General features: G+C 45.1%; 2 protein-coding genes across 10 annotated transcripts in view; one reads left to right on the top strand and one right to left on the bottom strand.

Annotated features, from left to right (window-relative positions):
- The window catches only part of DERL1 (derlin 1), a 125,068-nt gene that overhangs the window by 38,338 nt on the left and 61,058 nt on the right, over nt 1–25,672 (top strand). The window contains exon 8 of one of the 5 annotated variants that reach the window (XM_060287690.1): nt 9,387–9,492. The exons of the other annotated variants lie outside the window; for them this stretch is intronic. Coding sequence (XP_060143673.1) covers nt 9,387–9,486 — 100 coding nt within the window. The 3' untranslated portion in view covers nt 9,487–9,492. Of the gene's footprint in view, nt 1–9,386; nt 9,493–25,672 lie in introns of those variants that run through there. 5 annotated transcript variants of the gene reach the window in all.
- Nucleotides 23,286–25,672, bottom strand: part of ZHX2 (zinc fingers and homeoboxes 2) — a 172,636-nt gene continuing 170,249 nt past the window's right edge. For all 5 annotated transcript variants that reach the window (XM_060287684.1, XM_030875703.2, XM_060287686.1 and 2 more), the window contains one exon: nt 23,286–24,473. The gene's annotated coding sequence lies outside the window, so the exon portion shown is untranslated. The remainder of the gene's footprint in view (nt 24,474–25,672) is intronic.

Genomic DNA, 25,672 nt, shown 5'->3' with positions numbered 1-25,672 from the left:
TCTGCCTAACCTTGTCTCCTCCCACCTACGTCTTCCTGTGCCTTATTCTTCTTTGTCTCCAAACTCAGCGTAGGTGGCACCTCCTCCAGGAAGCCCACCATGCCTCTGTTTGAGTTGATGCCCCTCCTCTGTTTTTCCAGCTGTCTCTGGAGGTGTCCAGCTGTGGTTGCTGTTGACTGGTCTGCCTCACCCATTAGACTGAGCTCCCTCAGTGCAACAGAAGTGAAATGAAACCTCCTTTGTGCTGGGCTCTGCCAGTTCCTGGGTGGTCAGGGATGAACTCAAACTCCAGGACTGGACAAGGTCCTGCAGTGGCCTGTGATCTAGTGGCACAGACTAGTGGGGTTCATTTAGGTCAGGGGCCAGCATTTATTCAGCTTTGTTTCCCCAGCAAGTGCAGTGCTTGACACACAGTAAGCACGCAATAAGTGAATATTGAATGAATGGTTTTGGTATTGTGGAGGTATTTATGAAAGTTCTAAGAAAAGAAATTACAAGAGCACTCTGGAAAGGAACTCATCAGTGAAGCCTTCGCCTAGAGCACTTCTCCTAGCTGCCCTTCCCCAGCCATCTCCCTGCGTTCTTTCCTAACAGCGGGCTCAGGTCCTTGGGCATTTGCTTGCATATTGCCCGTAGGCACAGGTGCTGTGGGATGGGGCGTGGAACTGCAGCTGGCTAGGAGGAAAATGAGCAGGTGGCTGGCAGTAGCTGGACCATCACTAGTCTAGGGGACCGGGAAGGCTGAGACCAGAGAGTTGGGGTCCAGGACTGCAAAGCTTAATGGAAGAAATGTTATATTCCCACCAATGGACAATGGCCAGATGACAGCTACTTACATTATCCGTCATCATAACCAGCATCGCTGGCTGTGACAAAGCACTATCATTTATATCAGTACAGTATAATCTCGTGTAATAACCACTAGATTTGTATGGTGGGTATCACCGTCACTTTAGACTGAACAGAAGGTGGCCCAGAGAAGTTAGGGATTTGTTTAAGTCAATACAGCTTCTAAGTGGCAAAATTGGGAGTAGAACCCGGGCCTGTTGACCCCAAGTTTTTTTTCCTACTACACTCTGCAAGTATTGTTATAACCTCTCTGTTAGTATGACATTATTTTAGGAGATTATCAGGGTAGGTATTATTATTTAAAAAAATGTATTTATTTGGTTGCACCAGGTCGCAGTTGCAGCAGGTGGGCTCCGTAGTTGTGGCATGTGAACTCTTAGTTGCGGCATGCGTGCGGGATCTAGTTCCTTGACCAGGGATCGAACCCTGGCCTCCTGCTTTGGGAGCACAGAGTCCCATCCACTGTGCCACCAGGGAAATCCCCAGGGTAGGTATTGTTTTCCTAAAGCCACAAGGAATATAAATATCTTTTAAATTATTTATCCACCCATTCATCCACCAGCTACTCATTCATCTACCCAGCCACCCAACAATCATCACCTACCCATCCATTTGTCTATTCATCCATCTCTCCACCCAACATCCAACCATCCATCCGCCCAAACATCTACCTATCTATCTATCTATCTATCTATCTATCTATCTACTCATCTGCCTACCCATACACTCACTCACCTATAAATTCATATATTCATAATTCATCCATTCATCAATTTACCATTCCATTAATCAATAAATATGTATTAAGCACATACTAGGTATTAGGCACTAGAGTACTGAGCTGCAAAGATGCCTGGGTTTTGACTATTGTCCTTGAGGGACTCTGATGGTGGAGACAGGGTGATACCTGTTATAACAGAGGTATATATAAAGGGCCATGGGAAATCAGAGGAAGGGTCATGTCCCTTCCATGGCAGGACAAAGAAACACAGGCTTATGTCTGCAGGTGACAACTCTAAAAATACTTGGTGTGATGTAAACTCATGCCAGTGATCATGTTCTGGGACTGACGAATGCTTTTGTCATCAATATCAACAACAGAAAGATGTAAAAGTGTGTGTTGTGTGTGTGTGTGTGTGTGTGTGTCCATGTGTTGGGAGCGGGAGAATAAAGAAATAGGCAGATAACTGCTTTAAGGACAAGAATATTGTCTAATGTATTTTGGTATCCCCAGCATATAGTATGGTGCTGAGTATATAGTAGGTGCTCATTAAATATTGAGAAACCTTGCTAGAATCTGCAGTGTGGGAATGAAATGAATAGCTCAGTAATGAATCAACAACCAATCACTACCACCTCAGCTTCATTTCTTACCAAGCTTCGGTTTGAATTTGGACTGTTTTGAATTTGAATTTGGAGGAAGATTCGTCCTTCATTATCCTTGAGAACTGAAGAATGTTTGTACTTCTTACTTTCTTGAGCCTATAAAAGAGGAGGTTACTCTGATTTCTCATAGTTTACAGGGGACAATGGACCTTTTACGGCTCAGAGGCTTTAGGAATAAGTGCATTGATGGCTCTACCAAAGACAACTTTGGTGCATGGCTGTAATAATAATGCTTATAATAAAGGACAGAAAAAGCTGGTTCTGGAGTATAATATTTCGGTTCTGGTCCTGGATGTGTAACTAATTAGAAGATGACCTTAGGCAGATGACTTATGTTGGACTGCTCTCTCCGCATCTCTGAAACAAGGAGGCCTGGGCTAGATGAACTCTACCACCTTGCATCTTGGTGTCTCTGAATTGATGGCTTGTTTACCTGGATTCCTGGCCAGAATCCACTTGAGTCCATTTGAGCGTTCGCCTTTCTCAGTCTGGACCACCTCTGGGTCTGCATCACCCAGAGTCCCTTGTCACTGGCTTCTGGTTGGGCTTGACCCTGGGAAGCAGTGGCAGGAGATTGGAGGGCTCGGGGGAGAGAGGGAACCTGGCATTCCTTCTTCATTTTTCTTTTCCTCTCTCTTTGGTGTTGTGTCACCAGCAGTAGCTGCAACTAGGACTCCAGCTAGTGTCCCCTTCTCCACGGCACTAACAATCACTGGCTTCTGGTAACACTCTTCTTCCGAGGTTTTTTCAGCCCTGCAGGTGGTAATGGCTTCCCACTGTGGCTAGATTCTGGGTGCCTTGCTTGTTCCCTTAGGCCTGCCCACACCCGTCTAAACAGTCCCTGCCATGCAATCTCTTCGGTTGAACCACCTGTGGTGGGTAATGTTTCCTCTTGGGCTTTTGACCATCCAGCACTGCACCAGTGTTTCACGTTTGTTATCTAATCAGTCCTCACAAACCTCCACGATGCAGCCATTATCTTCCCATTTTACACCCAAGAAAACCAAGGCTCAGAGAAATTCAGTGACTTGCCCCAAAAGACAGGATTTGGAAGGCCCGGCTTCCAGGTCTGTGTTCCCCCTCCCGCCTGTACTCATCCTCATCTCCTCCCCTGTTTCCAGGCAGAGTGGCTTCTCAACCTTTCCCTTCTTCATATTTTTCCATTCTGACATCTTGGGACAGGATATTAGTCTATCTAGGCTCTAACTTTTGTGTCTAAAAAATGTCAGTGTGGGGCTTTCCTGGTGGCGCAGTCGTTGAGAGTCCACCTGCCGATGCAGGGGACACGGGTTCGTGTCCCGGTCCGGGAAGATCCCACATGCCGCGGAGCGGCTGGGCCCGTGAGCCATGGCCGCTGAGCCTGCGCGTCTGGAGCCTGTGCTCCGCAACGGGAGAGGCCGCAGCAGTGAGAGGCCCACGTACTGCAAAAAACAAACAAAAAACAACAAAAAAAGTCAGTGTGCCCACCTGAAGTCTTAACTCACATGTGTTGGCAATAATTGGTGAGAGCTGTTAGTGGAAGCCCCGTTTTCATGCTCGGTCCAGAGTCAGCTCAGGCAGGCAAGAGAGGCAGCTTCCTAGGGAGGGGCGTTCTGCTGTGGGGATGACGCATGGATGAAGGAAAACAACGGGCAATCTAGCACCGCTCTTTCCAGCTCTGGCCTTGAACCCTTCAGGTCTGGCTTTGGTCTTGGAAGCCAAAAGCCTCTCCCCCATCTATCCTAAGGAAACAATCAGACACAGGAGAAGAAGGATGAACAAAGACTGCAGTAGCAAAAAAGTTGGAAACGGCCTGCCTGCCCGTCAGCAGGGCGTTGGGTTAAATAAATCATGGTCTGACACTGGAAATGACTCATTTCAAAATCCACTGAAACTGATCTGCATGTGTTGACATGGAAACAATGTCCAGAGCAAGTTGTGAAAGGAAAGGAGTTGGGTTACAAAAGAGTGCACATGGTGGAATGCCATTTTTATAAAAAATCATCTTGATCTGTTTTGCTCTATCTCCATATCCAACCAGGCAATCCTACAACGTCCAAACTTTAGGCCCATTGACTCCTCAGTGATTCCAAACACACCTGTAAGGCTCATTTCTCCATTTCTACTGGAGAACTATTCTTCCTTCACGATGGTTCCAGTGTATCTCCCCATTCCTTCCTCCCGTGCTCTTTCCTGGAGCACTTGGCTCACCTCCGTGACAGCGCCCATTGCATTGGGATGAAGTTACTCACCTGGCCTCCTGTCTTCCGCACTAGTGAGGACATGGATTCAGTTTGGGGGCTCAGAGCTCGGCCCCTAGTATGCGCTGTATGTGTTTTTTTAAATTTTAATTTCATATTGGGGTATAGTTTTTTTTTTTGCGGTACGCAGGCCTCTCACTGTTATGGCCTCTCCCGTTGCGGAGCACAGGCTCCGGATGCACAGGCCCAGCAGCCATGGCTCACGGGCCCAGCCGCTCCGCGGCATGTGGGATCTTCCCGGACCAGGGCATGAACCCGTGTCCCCTGCATCAGCAGGCGGACTCTCAACCACTGCGCCACCAGGGAAACCCGGTAATGTTTATATTACAAAAAAACACATGATTTTGAGTCCATTCTGATACTAGCAAATAAACAAATGCTAGGGGGAGAAGGGAAAGCTCTTCTTCTCAGTAGAATGCCAACTAATAAACATAGAAGGAATGATAGAGCTACAAAAATCACCATTTTGCAACCATCAAAGTACTCATTGATTCAAGCGAGAATCAACAGTGGATGCCAAAACCATTGGGTGAAACATTGGAGAACAGGGTGTTTACACAGTCTCAAAGTGTCTGCCACAGATTACAGACTATTTACAAAGGCAAAAATGCCCCCTTTACAGTGGGGACACCTGGCAGACACCACCTTCACCAAATTATCAACATCTGCGTCGCCAGTGAGAGGACAAACTGACATGTGGTACCTCCCGATGCATGGCACTGAGAAGGCCACACCATCTTATGTAGTATTCCTGCTAGAATCCTGTAGTATTCAAGAATCAAATCATGAGGACACAATCAGACACGTGCAGCAACACAGTGAGCTTTACTCTTTAAGGATGTCAGTGCCTTTTTTTTTTTTTAAGGAATTCCTTTATTTATTTATTTATGGCTGTGTTGGGTCCTCATTTCTGTGCGAGGGCCTTCTCTAGTTGCGGCAAGCGGGGGCCACTCTTCATTGCGGTGTGCGGGCCTCTCACTATAGCGGCCTCTCTTGTTGTGGAGCGCGGGCTCCAGATGCGCAGGCTCAGTAGTTGTGGCTCACGGGCCTAGCTGCTCCGCGGCATGTGGGATCTTCCCAGACCAGGGCTCGAACCCATGTCCCCTGCATTGGCAGGCAGATTCTCAACACTGTGCCACCAGGGAAGCCCCGATGTCAGTGTCTTTAAATGTAGAAGACAAAGGCTGAGAAATGGTTCCAAATAGAAAGAGAGCAAAGAAGCATGACAAGTAACTGCAAAACGTGATTCAGGATTGGATCCTGGAAACAAAAGTTGGTGTAAAGGGAAATATTAGGCAATCGGTAAAATTAGAATGTGGATTGTGTGTAAGATAGTAGGATTGTAGTAATGATACTTTCCTGAAGTTGGTAGTGGCACTGTGGTTATGTTAGAAAACTGCTTTATTGGAATTTTGTGTGATGAAAAATTTTGAATGTACAGAAAACTGGAGAGAATAGTATAATACACATCTGTGTATTCATTATCTTAGAGATGAGTAAGATAAGATCCTTGCCTCAGGGATCTCAGGGCCTAATGAAGGAGGAACAGTCACAGGACTAGATAATTATAAAACAGTGTGTGAGCTCTGCCAGAGACAGGCGCTGCATATTCCACAAGTCTGCAACCTTCTGTCAAATAACAGAAGAAGAAAAGAAAAATTGGTTCAAGGAGGCAGTTGGAAAAAACAACTAAAGAAAGTTTTACAGGTCATGACGTGGATGTCAAATTCCCTTAATCTCCTGGTCCTTCATTCTTATGAGTCAACAGGGGTTGATAGTTAAAATCATTTGATACCCCAGTCGTTCAGTCTGTTTTTCTCTTCAAAGCTCCTTCAAAGACAGCACCCAATCCATGTGTCCCGTTCCAGCCAGGCTTCCATGACCACAGACATGAAAGCCAGGCTCCCAGCAAGGAGGATGGTCTGCATCCGTGGCCTGGGATAGGATGGAAGAGTCCTGAGGGACTATGACCCTCAGGGCGTGTATCCCACGTACCAGCCCATTTTGAATGTGCGTGTGCCCACGGGCTGCTTCCAGTGTTGTAATGGGTCCTGAGCCACGAAGAGCACTTGACGAAGGGCTGGAGGCTTGTGGGTAAAAGCATGGGCTTCCCTCTCAGAGAAACCTGGGTTCAAATCCTAGCTCTGACACTTACTAGTTTCTGTGGCCTTGGGCAGATTTCTGAATCCTACCGTGACGAAATCCTTCTGAAGTCTAAACTTTACTCTGATGTGGAAAAGTAAGCAATTTCTCCATGCAGGGGATCAACGTTTTCATGTGCCATGGAAGTCCTTCCTCCTAGGAGCCCTAGTCATTCTTACACAACATGCTGATGATCGGCCACACCAGGGAGTTGGACGCAGCATGTAAAACTTCTGGGACATATATATGTGTTAGCATATGGTATTTATTTTTCTCTTTCTGACTTACTCTGTATGACAGACTCTAGGTCCATCCACCTCACTACAAATAACTCAATTTCATTTCTTTTTATGTCTGAATAATATTCCATTGCATATATGTGCCACATCTTCTTTATCCATTCATCTGTCGATGGACGCTTAGGTTGCTTCCATGTCCTGCCTATTGTAAATAGAGCTGCAATAAACATTGTGGTACATGACTCTTTTTTTTTTTTTTTTTGCGTTACGCGGGCCTCTCACTGCTTTGGCCTCTCCCGTTGTGGAGCACAGGCTCCGGACACGCAGGCTCAGCGGCCGTGGCTCACGGGCCTAGCTGCTCCGCGGCATGTGGAATCTTCCCAGACCGGGGCACGAACCTGCGTCCCCTGCATCGGCAGGCGGACTCTCAACCACTGTGCCACCAGGGAAGCCCCATGACTCTTTTTGATAGGAATCTAAAAAAAAAAAGTGGTTCTTAAGAACCTAGGGGCAGGACAGGAATAAAGACACAGACGTAGAGAATGGACTTGAGGACATGGGGAGGGGGAAGGGTAAGCTGGGACAAAGTGAGAGAGTGGCATGGACATATATACACTACCAAATGTAAAATAGATAGCTAGTGGGAAGCAGCCGCATAGCACAGGGAGATCAGCTCGGTGCTTTGTGACCACCTAGAGGGGTGGGATAGGGAGGGTGGGAGGGAGACACAAGAGGGAGGAGATATGGGGATATATGTACAAGTATAGCTGATTCACTTTGTTATAAAGCAGAAACTAACACACCATTGTAAAGCAATTATACTCCAATAAATATGTTAAAAAAAACCAAAACCAAAAACCAAAAAAAAAAAAAAAACTTCTGGGACACCCACGGATTTAAAAATCCCTTATAGAGAACTTCATCCTGCTAAGACCAACCCAATTCCCAGCCTGATTCCCACGTTGGCACCTGGGAGGCTTTTTCACCTCTGCAGGGTAGAGACAGCATCCGGGCAGAGAGCTGGGGCAGCTGTCTTTCCAGGGCAGCTGGTCAAATGACCCCAAACAAAGGTTCTCTGTTTCTCTAACAAAGGCCATTGTGAGTGTATTATGGTTGAGCAGAGATGCAAAGAAATATTCCTGGACAGCCAGCCTACTTTTCAGTTTTCCCTGCTGCTAATTTGCTGCTCTTTAATTAAATGCTGTTTATGGGCACACAAGCTCCTTTAAAGTTCCCTCAGGGCGGTGCTGACAAACCTTGCTCAAAAGCTTTAGAGCTGTTGCCCTAAAGCTTTCGTTAGCTCACTGCTGGCCAAGTGAGCTGGAGTTTGGAGACTTTTGTTTGATTTTTTTTTTTTTTTTTTTTGCGGCACGCGGGCCTCTCACTGTTGTGGCCTCTCCCGTTGCGGAGCACAGGCTCCGGACGCGCAGGCTCAGCGGCCATGGCTCACGGGCCCAGCCGCTCCGCGGCATGTGGGATCTTCCCGGACCGGGGCACGAACCCGTGTCCCCTGCGTCGGCAGGCGCCACCAGGGAAGCCCCTGGACACTTTTAACAGGAGGCTGGCTCAGATCCCTGTGATCGTAGCATCTCACAGTTGGAATGAATACTTGATGGTTGTCTGGTTTAAACCCCCTCATTTTTCAAACGAGGAAACGGAAGCTTAAAGAGCGGAAATCACTTGTCCAGGGTCGTATAAGCCATTAGTAGTAAAGCAGGGGCTAGAATTCAGGGCCCCTGAATTCTGGGGTGGCCTTGCCATGGATACTCCCTGTCATTGTGGAAAGTCACTTGTCCTCTGCTGCTTAACCGTGTTTCTATTTCTGGTCTCACGAGAATTCCTACCAGACAGAGAACAGTAAGAACAGATGTGAAGATGAGCATGGTCCTTGGACATGGGTAATGAGGCTTATCCTCTTAGTAGCGGGATATGTTTTCAGTTGGTTTTCCAGTTTCATTTCACATTTACTGAAACGACTCCTCATGTAACCCTATTGAAGCTGTGACCCACATGGTCCAGTCCTAGAATTAGTTATGGAAGAATAATCCAAATAAACCAAAACATGAAAAGGGAACTTAATTTTTTTTTTTTTTTTTGCGGTACGCGGGCCTCTCACTGTTGTGGCCTCTCCCGTTGCGGAGCACAGGCTCCGGACGCGCAGGCTCAACGGCCATGGCTCACCGGCCCAGCCGCTCTGCAACATGTGGGATCTTCCTGGACCGGGGTGTGAACCTGTCTCCCCTGCATCGGCAGGCGGACTCTCAACCACTGCGCCACCAGGGAAGCCAGAACTTAATATTTTTAAGAACTTAATATTTTTCTCATCTTTCTCAAAGGACATTCAGCAGGCTTCCAGGTATACCCCATGGCATGTTCTTTGGACCCTTGCCCAGTTTTTTTATATCCCACACTCTGTTTGAAGCTGTTCCCTCCCTAGAACTTTGAAGAACTTTTTCCTTCTCCACCAGCTCCAGTGGCTTCTACTTACTGAACTTCCTCTTTTTTTCTCTTTTCATTCTTTATTACATAGATTGATCTGGCCTGTTTCCTTTAGTCCTTCTGCTTCTGCTTCAAGCCCTCTGCTGCTGTCTTTCTTTGCTGACTCCAGACTCTGCACCAAAAACGTCTAGGAATTGGTCTCTCAGGTGATGGGGGAAGAAGAATTAGGCTGTTAGTTAGGGTTCTCTTGGGCAGGTTGGGTAAAGGGAAGAAGTTTGTGAACATTAATCTATTTTATCCCATCCTGGGTATTTTCCCACAAATGATTATTGTTTTCAAATATCTTACTACCATCCCGAGTCTAATTAAACTTCTGACATTGCCAGTGAAGATTTATTCATACAACACACTATATAATGCATGCTTGCCTCGTCTTGAACCTGTGTTAGCAAAAAAGTTAAAGAAAACCCAGGTCAAATCATTATGCTGTACACCTTAAATGTGTACAGTGCTGTATGTCAATTATATCTCAATAAAACTGGAAAGAAAAAAAGAAGTAAAAAAAAGAAGATAACGTGGATTTTATCTGCAAGGAGGCCACAGGCTTATGTGGTAGACAAACACAGAGATAATTATAATACTGTGTGTCTAGAATTATAATAGAGACATACAGAAGGGGTTTTAGGAGCACAGAGGAAGAAGCACCTGACTTGGCTGGAAGGGGTCAGGAGAGGATTCTTGGAGCACATGATATTATTCATCTGGGCCAGGCAAGAGAGAAGGTGGAGGGTGTGGGACACAGTAGTTGAGGATGGGCTTCAATTGTGTGTGTGTGTGTGTGTGTGTGTGTGTGTGTGTGTGTGAACAGGGGTCGGGAGAGAGGAGATGGGGGATACAGTAGGTTGGAGGTTGGGAGGTACAGGCAGGATGCCAAGAGGAGCTTGGGCTTAATCTGTAGGCAGTGGGAGCCACCGACAGTCAGACGAGAGGCACGATGGGACTTACACTGTAGAAAAGATTACTCTGGCTGCAGCCTGGAACACAGATGGGGCTGGTGGGGAGAGACTGGGGCAGGGAGGCAAGTCAGGAGGCGTGCAGGGAAATGGGGGCGAGGGACTGAATGATGACAGTAGTTCTGGGGCTGGTGGAGGGGTGATTCGGAGAGAGATTTGGGAGCTAGAGGTGAGAGAACTTGGTGTTTGGTTAAAACCCAGGGTTGTAAAAAATGCCCCCCCTTGTTTCTGGCTTGGGCAGTTGGATTGCTGCTGCCACTCACTCTTCCCCAAGATAGGAAAGGTCGGAACAGGTTCTGGGGGAAAAGATAACAGTTTTGTAGTAATTTAAGTGTTCCTTAAATCAGCTTTCCCTGTAACTCAAGACTTAACTTTATTCGGTTTCTAGTTTCTATTGTCACATACTCTCTCTCTCTCTCTATATATATACATATAAAATTATATGTTAAAAATAAAAATATATAATCACATATATTTATGTTATATAAAAATATAAAAGATATGAAAATGAAAATATATTCTTATGTATATGTAAAATTGAGATACCATACAATTCACCCATTCGATGCATACAATTCAATGGCTTTTTGTATATTCACAGAGTTGTGTAACCATCACCACAATATCAATCTTGTAACATTTTCATTACCCCACCAAGAAATCTCACATCTCTTAGCCCCCAATCCTCTGTCTAGCCCCCTACCCACTTTCTGTCTCTATAGATCTGCCTATTCTGAACATGTCATATAAATGGAATCATAGCCAGTATATTTTTCAAACTATATTCTAATCTGCTCTTGCATTTTTTTAACGTCTTTAATGGAGTATAATTACTTTACAATGGTGTGTTAGTTTCTGCTTTATAACAGAGTGAATCAGGTATACATATACATATATCCCCATATCCCCTCCCTCTTGTGTCTCCCTCCCACCCTCCCTATCTCACCCCTCTAGGTGGTCACAAAGCACCGAGCTGATCTCACTGTGCTATGCGGCTGCTTCACACTAGCTAATTGTTTTACATTTGGTAGTGTATATATGTCCATGCCACTCTCTCACTTCATCCCAATTTACCCTTCCCACTCCCCGTGTCCTCAAGTCCATTCTCTATGTCTTTATTCCTGCCATGCCCCTAGGTTCTTCAGAACCTTTTTTTTTTTAGATTCCATATATATGTGTTAGCGTATGGTATTTGTTTTTCTCTTTCTGACTTACTTCAGTCTGTATGACAGACTCTAAGTCCATCCACCTCACTACAAATAACTCAATTTCGTTTCTTTTTACGGCTGAGTAATATTCCATTGTATATATGTGTCATATCTTCTTTATCCATTCATCTGTCGATGGACACTTAGGTTGCTTCCATGTCCTCGCTATTGTAAATAGTGCTGTAATGAACATTGTGGTACATGACTCTTTTTGAATTATGGTTTTCTTAGGGTATATGCCCAGTAGTGGGATTGCTGGGTCATATGGTAGTTCTATTTTTAGTTTTTTAAGGAACCTCCATACTGTTCTCCATAGTGGCTGTATTAATTTACATTCCCACAAACTGTGCAAAACCGTTTCCTTTTCTCCACACCCTTTCCAGCATTTATTGTTTGTAGATTTTTTGATGATGGCCATTCTGACTGGTGTGTGGTGATATCTCATTGTAGTTTTGACTTGCATTTCTCTAATGATTAGTGACATTGAGCATCCTTTCATGTGTTTGTTGGCAATCTGTTTATCTTCTTTGGAGAAATGTCTATTTAGGTCTTCTGCCCATTTTTTGATTGGGTTGTTTGTTTTTTTGATATTGAGCTGCATGAGCTGCTTGTAAGTTTTGGAGATTAATCCTTTGTCAGTTGCTTCATTTGCAAATATTTTCTCCCATTTTGAGGGTTGTCTTTTTGTCTTATTTATGGTTTCCTTTGCTGTGCAAAAGCTTTTAAGTTTCATTAGGTCCCATTTGTTTATTTTTGTTTTTATTTCCATTTCTCTAGGAAGTGGGTCAAAAAGGATCTCGCTATGATTTATGTCATAGAATGTTCTGCCTATGTTTTCCTCTAAGAGTTTGATAGTGTCTGGCCTCACATTTAGATCTTTAATCCATTTTGAGTTTATTTTTGTGTATGGTGTTAGGGAGTGTTCTAATTTCATTCTTTTACATGTAGCTGTCCAGTTTTCCCAGCACTGCTTATTGAAGAGGCTGTCTTTTCTCCATTGTATATTCTTGCCTCCTTTATCAAATATAAGGTGACCATATGTGCGTGGGTTTATCTCTGGGCTTTCTATCCTGTTTCAATGATCTATATTTCTGTTTTTGTGCCAGTACCATATTCTCTTGATTACTGTAGCTTTGTAGTATAGCCTGAAGTCAGGGAGCCTGATTCCTCTAACTTCGTTTTTCTTTCTCAAGATTGCTTTGGCTATTTGGGTCTTTTTTGTTTCCATACAAATTGTGAAAATTTTTGTTGTAGTTCTGTGAAAAATGCCATTGGTAGTTTGAAAGGGATTGCCTTGAATCTGTAGATTGCTTTGGGTAGTAGAGTCATTTTCACAATGTTGATTCTTCCAATCCAAGAACATGGTATACCTCTCCATCTGTTTGTATCATTTTTAATTTCTTTCATTAGTGTCCTTTAGTTTTCTGCATACAAGTCTTTTATCTCTTTAGGTAGGTTTATTCCTAGGTATTTTATTCTTTTTGTTGCAGTGGTAAATGGGAGTGTTTCCTTAATTTCTCTTTCAGATTTTTCATCATTAGTGTATAGGAATGTAAGAGATTTCTGTGCATTAAGTTTGTATCTTGATACTTTACCAAATTCATTGATTAGCTCTAGTAGTTTTGTGATAGCATTTTTAGGATTCTCTATGTATAGTATCATGTCATCTGTGAACTGTGACAGCTTTCCTTCTTCTTTTCTAATTTGGATTACTTTTATTTCTTTTTCTTCTCAGATTGCTGTGGCTAAAACTTCCAAAACTATGTTGAATAATAGTGGTAAGAGTGGACAACCTACCCTTGTTCCTGATCTTAGAGGAAATGCTTTCAGTTTTTCACCATTGAGAATGATGTTGGCTGTGGGTTTGTCATATAGGGGCTTTATTATGTTGAGCTAAGTTCCCTCTATGCCTACTTTCTGGAGAATTTTTATCATAAATCGGTGTTGAATTCTGTTGAAAGATTTTTCTGCATCTATTGAGATAATCATATGGTTTTTCTCCTTCAATTTGTTAATATGGTTTATCACATTGATTGATTTGAGTATACTGAAGAATCCTTGCATTCCTGGGATAAACCCCACTTGATTATGGTGTATGATACTTTTAGTGTGCTGTTTGCTAGTATTGTGTTGAGGATTTTTGCATCTATGTTCATCAGTGATACTGGCCTGTAATTTTCTTTCTTTGTGACATCTTTGGTTTTGGTATCAGGGTGATGGTGGCCTCGTAGAATGAGTTTGGGAGTATTCCTCCCTCTGCTATATTTTGGAAGAATTTGAGAAGGATAGGTGTTAGCTCTTCTCTAAATGTTTGATAGAATTCGCCTGTGAACACATCTGGTCCTGGGTCCTGGGCTTTTGTTTGTTGTAAGATTTTTTTTTTTTTTTTTGCAGTACGTGGGCCTCTCACTGTCGTGGCCTCTCCCGTTGTGGAGCACAGGCTCCAGATGCGCAGGCCCAGCGACCATGGCCCACGGGCCCAGCCACTCCGAGGCATGTGGGATCTTCCCAGACCGGGGCACAAACCCGTGTCCCTTGCATCGGCAGGCGGACTCTCAACCACTGCACCACCAGGGAAACCCTGTTGTAAGATTTTTAATCACAGTCTCAATTTCAGTGCTTGCGATTGGTCTGTTTATATTTTCTATTTCTTCCTGGTTCAATCTCAGAAGGTTGTGCTTTTCTAAGAATTTGTCCATTTTTTCCAGGTTGTCCATTTTATTGGCATAGAGTTGCTTGTAGTAATCTCTCATGATCCTTTGTATTTCTGCAGTGTCAGTTGTTACTTCTCCTTTTTCATTTTTAATTCTATTGATTTGAGTCTTCTCCCTTTTTTTTCTTGATAAGTCTGGCTAACGGTTTATCAATTTTGTTTATTTTCTCAAAGAACCAGCTTTTAGTTTTATTGATCTTTGCTATCATTTCCTTCAATTCTTTTTCATTTATTTCTGATCTGATCTTTATGATTTCTTTCCTTCTGCTAACTTTGAGGTTTTTTTGTTCTTCTTTCCCTAATTGCTATAGGTGTAAGGTTAGGTTTTTTATTTGAGATATTTCTTGTTTCTTGAGGTAGGATTGTATTGCTATAAACTTCCCTCTTAGAACTGCTTTTGCTGCATCCCATAGGTTTTGGGTCGTCGTGTTTTCATTGTCATTTGTTTCTAGGTATGTTTTGATTTCCTCTTTGATTCCTTCAGTGAGCACTTGGTTATTTAGCAGTGTATTGTTTAGCCTCCATGTGTTTGTATTTTTTACAGCACAGTGTTGTGGTCAGAAAAGATACTTGATACGATTTCAATTTACTTAAATTTACCAAGGCTTGATTTGTGACCAAGATATGATCTATCCTGCAGAATGTTCCATGAGCACTTGAGAAGAAAGTGTATTCTGTTGTTTTTGGATGGAATGTCCTATAAATATCAATTAAGTCCACCTTGTTTAATGTGTCATTTAAAGCTTGTGTTTCCTTATTTATTTTCATTTTGGATGATCTGTCCATTGGTGAAAGCGGGGTGTTAAAGGCCCCTACTATGACTGTGTTACTTTCGATTTCCCCTTTTATGGCTGTTATCATTTGCCTTATGTATGTTGGGTGCATAAATATGTACAATTGTTATATCTTCTTCTTGGATTGATCCCTTGATCATTATGTAGTGTCCTTCTTTGTCTCTTGTAATAATCTTTATTTATTTTATTTTATTTTTTTTTGCGGTACGCAGGACTCTCACTGTTGTGGCCTCTCCCGTTGCGGAGCATAGGCTTAGGACGTGCAGGCTCAGCGGCCATGGCTCACGGGCCCAGCCGCTCTGCAGCATGTGGGATGTTCCTGGACCGGGGCATGAACCCATGTCCCCTGCATTGGCACGCGGACTCTCAACTGCTGCACCACCAGGGAGGCCCTATTTTAAAGTCTATATTGTCTGATATGAGAATTGCTAGTCCAGCTTTCTTTTGATTTCCACTTGCATGGAATATCTTTTTCCATCCCCTCACTTTCAATCTGTATGTGTCCCTAAGTCTGAAGTGGGCCTCTTGTAGACAGCATATATACGGGTCTTGTTTTTGTATCCATTCAGCCAGTCTATGTCTTTTGCTTGGAGCATTTAATCCATTTACATTTAAGGTAGTTATCAATATGTATGTTCCTATTGCCATTTTTTAAATTGTTTTGGGTTTGTTTTTGTAGGTCTTTTCCTTCTCTTGTGTTTCCTGCCTAGAAAAGTTCCTTTAGCATTTGTTATAAAGCTGGTTTGGTGGTGCCGAATTCTCTTAGCTTTTGCTTCTCTGTAAAGGTTTTAATTTCTCTGTCGAATCTGAATGAGATCCTTGCTGGGTAGAGTAATCTTGGTTGTAGGTTTTCCCCTTTCATCACTTTAAATATGTTGTGCCACTCCCTTCTAGCTTGCAGAGTTTCTGCTGAAAGATCAGCTGTTAACCTTATGGGGATTCCCTTGTATGTTATTTGTTGTTTTTCCCTTGCTGCTTTTAATATCTTTTCTTTGTATTTAATTTTTGATAGTTTGATTAATATGTGTCTTGGTGTGTTTCTCCTTGGATTTATCCTGTATGGGACTCTCTGCACTTCCTGGACTTGACTGTCTATTTCCTTTCCCAAATTAGGGAAGTTTTCAACTATAATCTCTTCAAATATTTTCTCAGTCCCTTTCTTTATCTCTTCTTCTTCTGGGACCCCTATAATTCGAATGTTGGTGCATTTAATGTTGTCCCAGAGGTCTCTGAGACTGTCCTCAATTCTTTTCATTCTTTTTTCTTTATTCTACTCTGTGGTAGTTATTTGTACTATTTTATCTTTCAGGTCACTTATCCGTTCTTCTGCCTCAGTTATTCTGGTATTGATTCCTTCTAGAGAATTTTTAATTTCATTTATTGTGTTGTTCATCATTGTTTGTTTGCTCTTTAGTTCTTCTAGGTCCTTGTTAAATGTTTCTTGTATTTTCTCCATTCTATTCCCAAGATTTTGGATCATCTTTACTATCATTACTCTGCATTCTTTTTCAGGTAGACTGCCTATTTCCTCTTCATTTGTTTTCATCTGGTGGGTTTTTTTACCTTTCTCCTTCATCTGCTGTGTATTTCTCTGTCTTCTCATTTTGCTTAACCTACTGTGTTTGGGGTCTCCTTTTTGCAGGCTGCATGTTCATAGTTCCCATTGTTTTTGGTGTCTGACACCAGTGGCTAAGGTTGATTCAGTGGGTTGTGTATGCTTCCTGGTGGATGGGACTGGTACCTGTGTTCTGGTGGATGAGGCTGGATCTTATCTTTCTGGTGGGCAGGACCACATCCGGTCGTGTGTTTTGGGGTGTCTGTGACCTTATTATGATTTTAGGCAGCCTCTCTGTTAATGGGTGGGTTTGTGTTCCTGTCTTGCTAGTTGTTTGGCATAGGGTGTCCAGCACTGTAGCTTGCTGGTCATTGAGTGGAGCTGGGTCTTAGTGTTGAGATGAAGATCTCTGGGAGAGCTTTCACCATGTGATATTACATGGAGCTGGGAGATCTCTGGTGGACCAATGTCCTGAACTTGGTTCTCCCATATCAGAGGCACAGGCCTGACACCTGGCCAGAGCACCAAGACCCTGTCAGCCACATGGCATTAATTGCAGAGAGGTTGACTCTACCTGAAGATATGAAGAGTAAATTCCCTTGAGACAGATGGGCTCTGGAGGGCTCTGGAGGGGGGAGCAGCAGTTCTTCTGTCAAAGTTCCATGACGGTAAGTGCAGAGTCAGGGAACTGTGAGTGAGCTGGTCTTGCTCCGGAGGCTGCTGGCTCACCAGGGTGGTGTGAGACACCAGTCGGCCTGCAGCTTCAATGGCTCCTGTGGCTCCTGCAGGATCCTTACCGGGCCAAGTGCTTAGTTAGCCCTGTGCCAAAGGACACCATGTTCTCCTGGAAGATATTCTCATCATGAAAGGTGAGGCCCCATCAGAGCAGGAGGAGCTGCAGACCAGGCTTCAGTAGGAATTCGCTGCGCAGGAGCCGAGGGGACCAGCATGCCCTCAGGCCCGTCTGCAACCTCAGGTTGGGGAGCAGTAAACATGAAAGCTGGAGCAGTCCATCTAGCCTGAAATTCCTGCTTGGGTGCAGCCTTTCAGCAGCAGCCTACTCTTCCTTTTCAATCTCTTCTTGCCCTTGCATTTTTACTTGTTATCAGTTCAGCAGACATGTGCTGGGCAGTAGGGTAAGAGTATGGGTTTTAGTCATAACTCTTTCATTTTTTAAAAAAAATTATTTTATTTTTGGCTGCATTGGGTCGTCGTTGCTGCGTGTGGGCTTTCTCTAGTTGCGGTGAATGGGGGCTACTCTTCGTTGTGGTGCGCGGGCTTCTCATTGCGGCGGCTTCTCTTGTTGTGGAGTATGGGCTCTAGGTGCGCTGGCTTCAGTAGTTGTGGCACATGGGCTCAGTAGTTGTGGTGCATGGGCTTAGTTGCTCCACGACATGTGGGATCTTCCTGGACCAGGGATTGAACCCTTGTCCCCTGCATTGGCAGATAGATTCTTAACCACTGTGCCACCAGGGAAGTCCCTCATTTCTGAATGAAGTAATGCAACTCAAACTAATTTTTAAGCAAAAGGAGGATCTGTTGACACATAACTGGGGGAAGATGGGATGTATCTAACTTTAAGGTTGACTGGATCTAAATACTAAAATGATGTCATTTCTCTCTCTCTCTCTCCTTGCTTCTGTCTTTTTTTCTATCTCTTTCTCTCTCTCTCCTCCCCCTGCTTCAATTTCTTTAAACCTCAGGAAAGACTCTGATTGGCCCAACTTGGGTCATGTGTGTGCCCCTTGGGCACTCACTGAGGTCAGAGATAGTGCTACAATTGGTTAGGCCTGAATCACATGACTACCCATGGACAGAAGGATCCTGTCCTGTGCTGGTGCCACACCAACATCTTAGAGTTGACACAGGGAAAGAGCAGGTCTGTAGAAGACTCTCCCAGTGGGAAGGGGTGTGAGTGTTGCTGAAAGAGATGGGGAAGGAACACTGGACAGATGTTCAGTACATTTCCTGGCCAGGAGGAGCATAACACAAAGAGGAGACTGAACAACTAACCCATATGTGGTTAGATCTAGAACTACATCCCATTGATGCAGGAGTTCAGTGCAGCAGGGCTTCCAGAGAGCCAGTTGGGATATGTGTGTCTTCCTTAAATCCAGCCTCTCTGTCACCCAAGATGTACCTTTATTTGGTCTGGTGAAACTTCAACTGGGACTGGAAGAAATGGGGAAGGGGCACATTCTGAGAGGAGAAACTGTGTGGACCCAGGGAGTGCTCACCAATCAGCAAGCAGACCAGAGTGGGCAGAGGAAGAGACTGGGTAAGGAGTTGGGAGATCCTTTGGAGAGATGGACCTGATCCCAAGGTTTGTGACCCAAACTCAGCCATGGGAGGCAAGTCCAAGGTAAAAGACTTCGAATGTATTTTGTTTCACTTTACATCAGTTTTATACAACATTTTACTCATCTTGGTAAATCCCAAACACTTTTTGATTTCCCATCATACAAGCAAATAGCGTAATTCTTTGGCAGTTATTCAGGGTCTTTCCAAGTGGATAATCACTTCTGTTTTTTTATGACTGGGTTTGAATCAGTGTGACTTGGTTGCTTTTCAAAGTTGGTTGTTGAAAACTGATGGTTTCTTCTTTTGTTACACGTTATAGCCTCCTTGTTGGATTTCTACTATGTAACACCCTGACATTTTATATATACACTCTCACTTCTGCATCTTGTGCCTTCCTCTGATTTATCCATTTGGCCAACTCCTACTCATCCTTCAAAATACAGATCAAGGGGCTTCCCTGGTGGTGCAGTGGTTGGGAGTCTGCCTGCCGATGCAGGGGACACGGGTTCGTGCCCCAGTCTGGGAAGATCCCACATGCCGCGGAGCGGCTGGGCCCGTGGGCCATGGCCGCTGAGCCTGCATGTCTGGAGCCTGTGCTGTGCAACGGGAGAGGCCACAACAGTGAGAGGCCCGCGTACCGCAAAAAAACCCCAAAAAACCAAATATATATATATATATATATATCAAGTTTCCTTGAGGAGGGAGGCTATACATAACTTATCTCTCACCTGGCAATTGGCACAGGTACAAATGAACTCATGCATGAGTGAGAGGATTCATATCTATCCAGTCTAAGGATGGCACAAAAGTTTTGTGTCACGAGCACATTTGAATGCAAGTATCAGACAAATGCAATGAGTGGTGGATTAAACGAATAGATATTTTTCTCACATGTCAAGACGTTTGAAAACTTTCAGCTGTGGCACTGGTTCAGGGGCTCAAAGAAGCTATTAAGGATGTAGTCTCAAGATAAGCAGTGCACACAAGGTAAGAACAAGGGAGGAAGAAGACAGGCACCAGCTATGCAAGAGCCTTCTGTGTGCATCTCATTAGCCGCTCCTGGCTGCAAGGGCAATTGAGTTTCTGACCTGGGACTGGGGTATGTCAGTGCCTGGGCAATATCTTGGTTCTGTTAGTGAGGAAGAATGAGGGAATGGATACTAGCTAGGCAACCAGGGGCACCCACCCAATGTGTCGTCTCATGTTCCAAGGTTAATAGATTCAAGGTGAGGCTCTGTGTTCAGTTTTGTGAAGGCCGTCCAATCCCAGCAGCCAAAGGCGCTTCAGTTGATTATTAATGTTCGCCATGAGTGGGGCATATGAGAGGCAGACTCTGATGGACTGGACCAACAGATCCCCTTACCCTCTGACTTCTGGTTGGGTTTGGCCATTGGGAGGAAGTGGCAGGAGGGCAGAGGATAGGAGGAGAATGATGTCAGGGTATTTGTTCCCCAGATTCTCCCCCTGCCGGGTCACCATGGTTTATTGAAGGCATGTATCCTTTACAGGTTCCAGTAACTGCCCCATCCCTTACCCCTTCAGGCCAAGATCTCTACATCCTCCCTTGTTGGCTTCCCCAAGCCCTGCCCACACCGTGTGGACATCCATTTAATGCACTTCCCTTAAATTTCCCAGTTTAAGTGTTCTGTCTCTTTTTCTCAAGGATCCAGACTGAGGCAGTCTGTAATGCTTTGGGGGCTGGTTCTGGGAGAGGGTATGCGAGTTACTGATGGAGACCTTTGTCATCTCCCTTCCTCAAAGTCCAGGGCAATGCGCCTCCTACACTCTATAGGATACCCAACTTGCAACATGTCATGGGATGTACTTGGATGTCTTTTTTATTCATTCTTATTGATCAAGCGCCCAGGGGTAACTATGGTGCCTCTACTGTGGTTTGTAAGTACATCCAGCTGTTAGGCGCTCCAGATGGGAGCTTTCAGGAATCAGTAGGAGGGAACTGACGTCTCTCCCGGTTCTCTCCAGCTTGTATTGTGGCAGGCCAGTGAGAGCTGTCATTTCCGCATGCTGTTGGCTAGAAGTAGCTGTGCACCAGGTGGTCTGGAAGGACAAGGGCACCCGCACCTGGGGTACCACGTGATCTCCGTCCTGTTGCTGCCTCTGCCTTCCTGCTCCCCAAGGCCTTGGAGTCTACACTCTGAAAACAGGCTCTGTGGTGTATCACATCTCGCCCGCAGCCCTCAGTGTGCTGGAAGAGGCTGGCGAGGAGCCCTTCAAAGCCTTCAGAGCAGAGTTTCTTAAACTTGAATGAACAGCTGAGTCACCTGGGGATGGTGTGAAATTGCAGATTATGATTCAACAGGTCTGGGGTAGGGGCTGGAGATTCTGCATTTCTAACAAGCACCCTGGTGATGCTGCCACTTCTGATCCAGGGAACACACTTGAGTAGCAAGGACTTAGAGATGGACATCCAGTATAGTAGCCACCAGCTATATGGGGCTGTTTACACTTGCTGTCTTTCCTTTGTTTTTTATCTCATAATCTCATCAAACCATCCGAATGCTGAGTTTCTAGCAACAGAAACCCAATTCAAAAGGTTTTTAGCCTAAGTCAAAAAGAGAAATATGTTGGTTTTTATGAAACTGGAAAGATAGGGAGCTGGCCTCAGGAATGGCAGGGTCCAGGGACTCAAATGATGTCACCACTGTCATCACCACCACCATCATCACTGCCACCATCATCTCTTTCTTCTTCCGTTGCTCCTCTGCCTCTTTTCTTGAGTTTTCGGCCTCATTCTTGCTACCTGCAGACTGGCTTCCTCTCTCGGGCAGGAGGTTTGGATGCTGGTGGCTCCAGGCTAAGATCACACTCGTCATCTCAATGGAAAAAGGGAGCTCTCTCCCAGCATCTGAGTGCGCCTGCATCACACTGCACCCAGCTCGGTGAACGGGGGCTGGAGCGCCAGGCTTGTCCTGTGGGAGGGGAGCGGGTCACCGTGATGGGCAGCCCCTCAGAATCAGATGAACAGAAGGGGAGACAAGTGAACCCTAAAGGAAGAGATGTAGTGCAAAGAGGTACGGGGCAGACAAAACCAGCAGCTGTTCACGCCACTCCACGGCTCTCTTCCACCTCACCTGTCCGTGTATTCCCCTTAAGAACCCCTCTCCTAGTTTCTGCCACCCTTTGATCATTCCCAGGGGGGGAGATGTAGCTTGTCATATTTTGCTGCGTGCTTAAAAGAGCACAGCTGTTTTCCCTGTGTATTTTCATTGCAACCAATTAGCAAAGCTTTCTCTTTGGTGCAGAAATTAAAAATAAAAAGACAAAAGTTCTGGCAAGGTTTTCCCTTTGGTTTCTTCAGGCATTTAATAGCATCTCCTGCTGCCTTGCTGGAAGAATTTACTTAAATTGCTTGAGAGTGGCAAGCGGAACGGCAAGGGTGGTAACTAGCAGGAGGGGAAGGCAGCTGCCTGCCAGGGAGAAGCTGGAGGGGGCTGGGATGGGCTGACGTTCATTGATGGTCTGGAAGGACAGGACAGCATGAGGAGATGAGGTCTGCGGATGGTCCACGGCTCGGAGCGCAGACAGGAAAGGCAGCGTAGGCGGGAAGCGGGAGATGAGCCAGCTACAGCCACTTGGCACTTTTGTTTTTGTAATAAGAAAAGTGCAGGTTGGATTTTTGGTTTTTTTTGCAGCGGGGGAGGTGGATGGGGAGAGTTTGGAGGCTGAGGGGTGGATAAACTGCCCAAAAGTCTATAAGTCCCTGTGAAAATGAAACATCTAGACCAGAGATTCCCAATGTTGGGACCCCGAGCTGGCAGTACCAGCCTCACCTGGGAGCAGTGGACGTTCTCTGGTCCACCCAGACCTACTCAGTTAGAAACTCTAACCAGCCTTCCAGGTGATTCCGCTACCTGCTCAAGCTCGAAAGGCACTGGTCTAAATGAGGGTCGCCTATGAACAACGAGGGGCTTTTTAAACCTCACCGGGTCAGAGACACAGAAGCCGGCCTTCTCGGAGAAGTGGCAGTGTCCCAGTCACCAGCAACCCGGGACAGAAGCGACTTGCCTGAGGTCCCCCGAGAGCAAGCGGTGGCCTGCAGGCAGGTCTCATTCCCACGCCTGTGCTCTTCTCTGCAGCATTTTATGAGTCTATGTGTGAAGACCCCGGAGAAGCGTGGGCCGATCACTCACTTCTTTTCTATGTCACAGAGATGTGATGAAGGTTCCCACGTCGACACTTACCCCCTGTTTTTACAGTCCCACCGGCGCTGTCAGGCCTCACCAGGACGGAAGATGGGAAGTGTGATCATAACGGATTTGAAACAGATGCGTGAGTTGGAAGCCTCAGGCTGTGCCCTGGGAGCCAGACAGCAATGAAGAGCCAGGGGCAGAGGAAAAGGTTATAAAAGTGTGTAGTCTTCGCTTTATTGAGTTACAACAAATGAGCAACAAGTTAGAAAAATTGTTTTTTTTCTCCAAACTCCCTAACCTTTGATTTGTGCAGTGTACTCAAATGAGGGGCAGTGTGGGCAGGGGAAGGGACTGCAAACACAGCTCATACTGCAACGTTACACCAGATACGTCTCCTGGTGTTTCTTCTTTAGAAGTTAGGACTAACTGAGGGAAAAAAAAGTGCACTCAGGAAACTAAAATTGGCCCAAAACAAACACACAAACAAACAAAAAAAGCAATTCGTGGTGAAGCTTCAAGCTGAACTCTTGTCCAATACCACACTGAGAAGAGGCAGCTAGGAACGGAGACGAAAACCAGAGCTGTTCATCTTTGTACCATCTAGACACGAAGATCTCTTTCTCTTTTAATTTCACAAAAGTAATGATGATGCTAGTGCATCCGGGAGAGCCCTTTCTGCTGGTCACTAAAAAGGGGCTCAGAGGGTAGCTGTCCGCCACCCAGTTCTCCGGGTGCTGGCTCGGCCCGAGGTCTGAGCCCAGGCCATCAAAAAAACCAGACCGGCCTGGTGGCAGTTCAGAAGGCCTTGTGTGTGGTTAAACAGGGACCCCCAGAGGAGGCTGGGGAAGAAATAGAAATGGATTTGATTTGGAAGATCTGTCATCTGTAAAACCCTCTCCAAGTTAAGACAGATGCCTGAATCCCAGCCCTTTCCCCTGAAGAAATCTCCCAAATTTCAAACTACCTTGAAAAATGAACTCTCCCTACCTAAAATCCAGTAGATATAATGGCACTAATGCTAACATCCCCCCTCCCCCAAATTAATAAAATAAAAAAAAAAAAAGAAAGGAAAAAAGAGAAAAGCACGTGTGATCAGCCCTCCCTCCTGGAAAAATACCTTACGATGGTAGTGCTGGAAAAGGAAGTTGCCCTTGGTTAAAAAGGTAACAAAATTTTCCCACATTGTACAAATCGGTTCCAGTATAGCAAGAGGCGGGGGCCTGGGCACAGGAACCAACAATTTACAAGGACCCATGGAAAACGCAGTGGTAGGACTTTGGCACTATGAACAATTCCCACCAGGCCTCAGGGAGGTGTGTACGAGTGAAGGCGTTGCACTTGGAGTCTCTGGCCAGGGTGGCCCACAGCCAGGGACAGAAGTTCTCTTCTCTCTTTGAAGACAGAGTGTCCCCTTCATCAGCACAGCAGTTCTGGTGGACTTCCCTAGAAGGACAACACAAAACCAGAGATGTCAGGGAGGTGACCATCATTCCTTGGGTGCAAGGCATTGGGGGTGGCCTCTCCTTGGCTCTCCTGTGGAGACACTTCCAAAGCCATCCTGGGGCCTGGAGGAGAGACAAACGCCCTGTCTTAAAGAAACAAGTGTGTTTCCTGACCACAGTCTAACATTATGGGAAGTGCCTTCAGAATAAGGCCTTTGAAAACAGGATGACTTTCTGGGCAAGTGAAGGAGGTGATTCATTTCATCATTACAAGACCCTTTTCTTATTCCTGGAGAGGCAGCCAGTCACAATGGTTCCTAAAAGGCCTCAGAATCAGACACACCTGGATTTGGGTCAGGAGTTCTCTCTGTACTGGCCATGGGGCCTTACACACGTCAAAATCTCTCTAGGGCTTAGTTTTTGCTTCTGTAAAACAGGGGTGATAGTAGCATCCACAAAGTAGTTGTGATAAGAAGTTGATATATGCACCAGCATATAAAATAGTGCCAGGCGGGTGGTAAATATTACACGTGCTTTTGTTGTATTTGTTAGATGGAACCCTTTCCAAATAGGATATAAAATAATCATAATAAGATGAGAAATTTTAAGTGTATTTTTTAATTTAATGTTTCTATCAACCCTCAGGTGTAGATAAAATTGTTATTCCCATTTTACAGGTGAGGAAACTGAGCACAGAGAAGCTAAAAACCTTGCCCAAGATCACACAGCTAGAAAATGGCAGAGCCAAAATTCCAACCCAGGCAATTTCCAGAGCCTGTGCCCTTAAACAGTGTTTACTGAGTCAGTATGGAGACGTGTTTAATTCTTATGTACTTTGAAGTAATGAAAATAGTCCAAGGACCTTCTTATGGGTTAAATTGTGTCCTTGCAACCCCCAAAGATATGTTGAAATCCTAACCCTTAGTACCTCAGAACGTAACCGTATTTGGGAATTCCTTCACAGAGGCGATCAATGTTAAAATGAGGTCATTAGGGTGGGACCTAATCCCATAGGGCTGGTGTCCTTATAAAAAGGGGAAATTTGGACACGGAGACAGACACAGGGAGAACATCATGGGGAGACGGAGGCAGAAATTGGGGTGTTGCATCTATAAGGCAAGGATTGCCAGCAACCCGCCAGAAGCTAGCAGAGAAGCAAGGAACACACGTTCCCACGCAGCCCTCAGAAGGAAGCAACCC

This window comes from Globicephala melas, chromosome 17 (assembly GCF_963455315.2).
Source record: "Globicephala melas chromosome 17, mGloMel1.2, whole genome shotgun sequence".
Classification (NCBI taxonomy): domain Eukaryota; kingdom Metazoa; phylum Chordata; class Mammalia; order Artiodactyla; family Delphinidae; genus Globicephala; species Globicephala melas.
The sequence above is the reverse complement of the archived record's forward strand: the minus strand, read 5'-3'. Positions and strand labels throughout refer to the sequence as shown.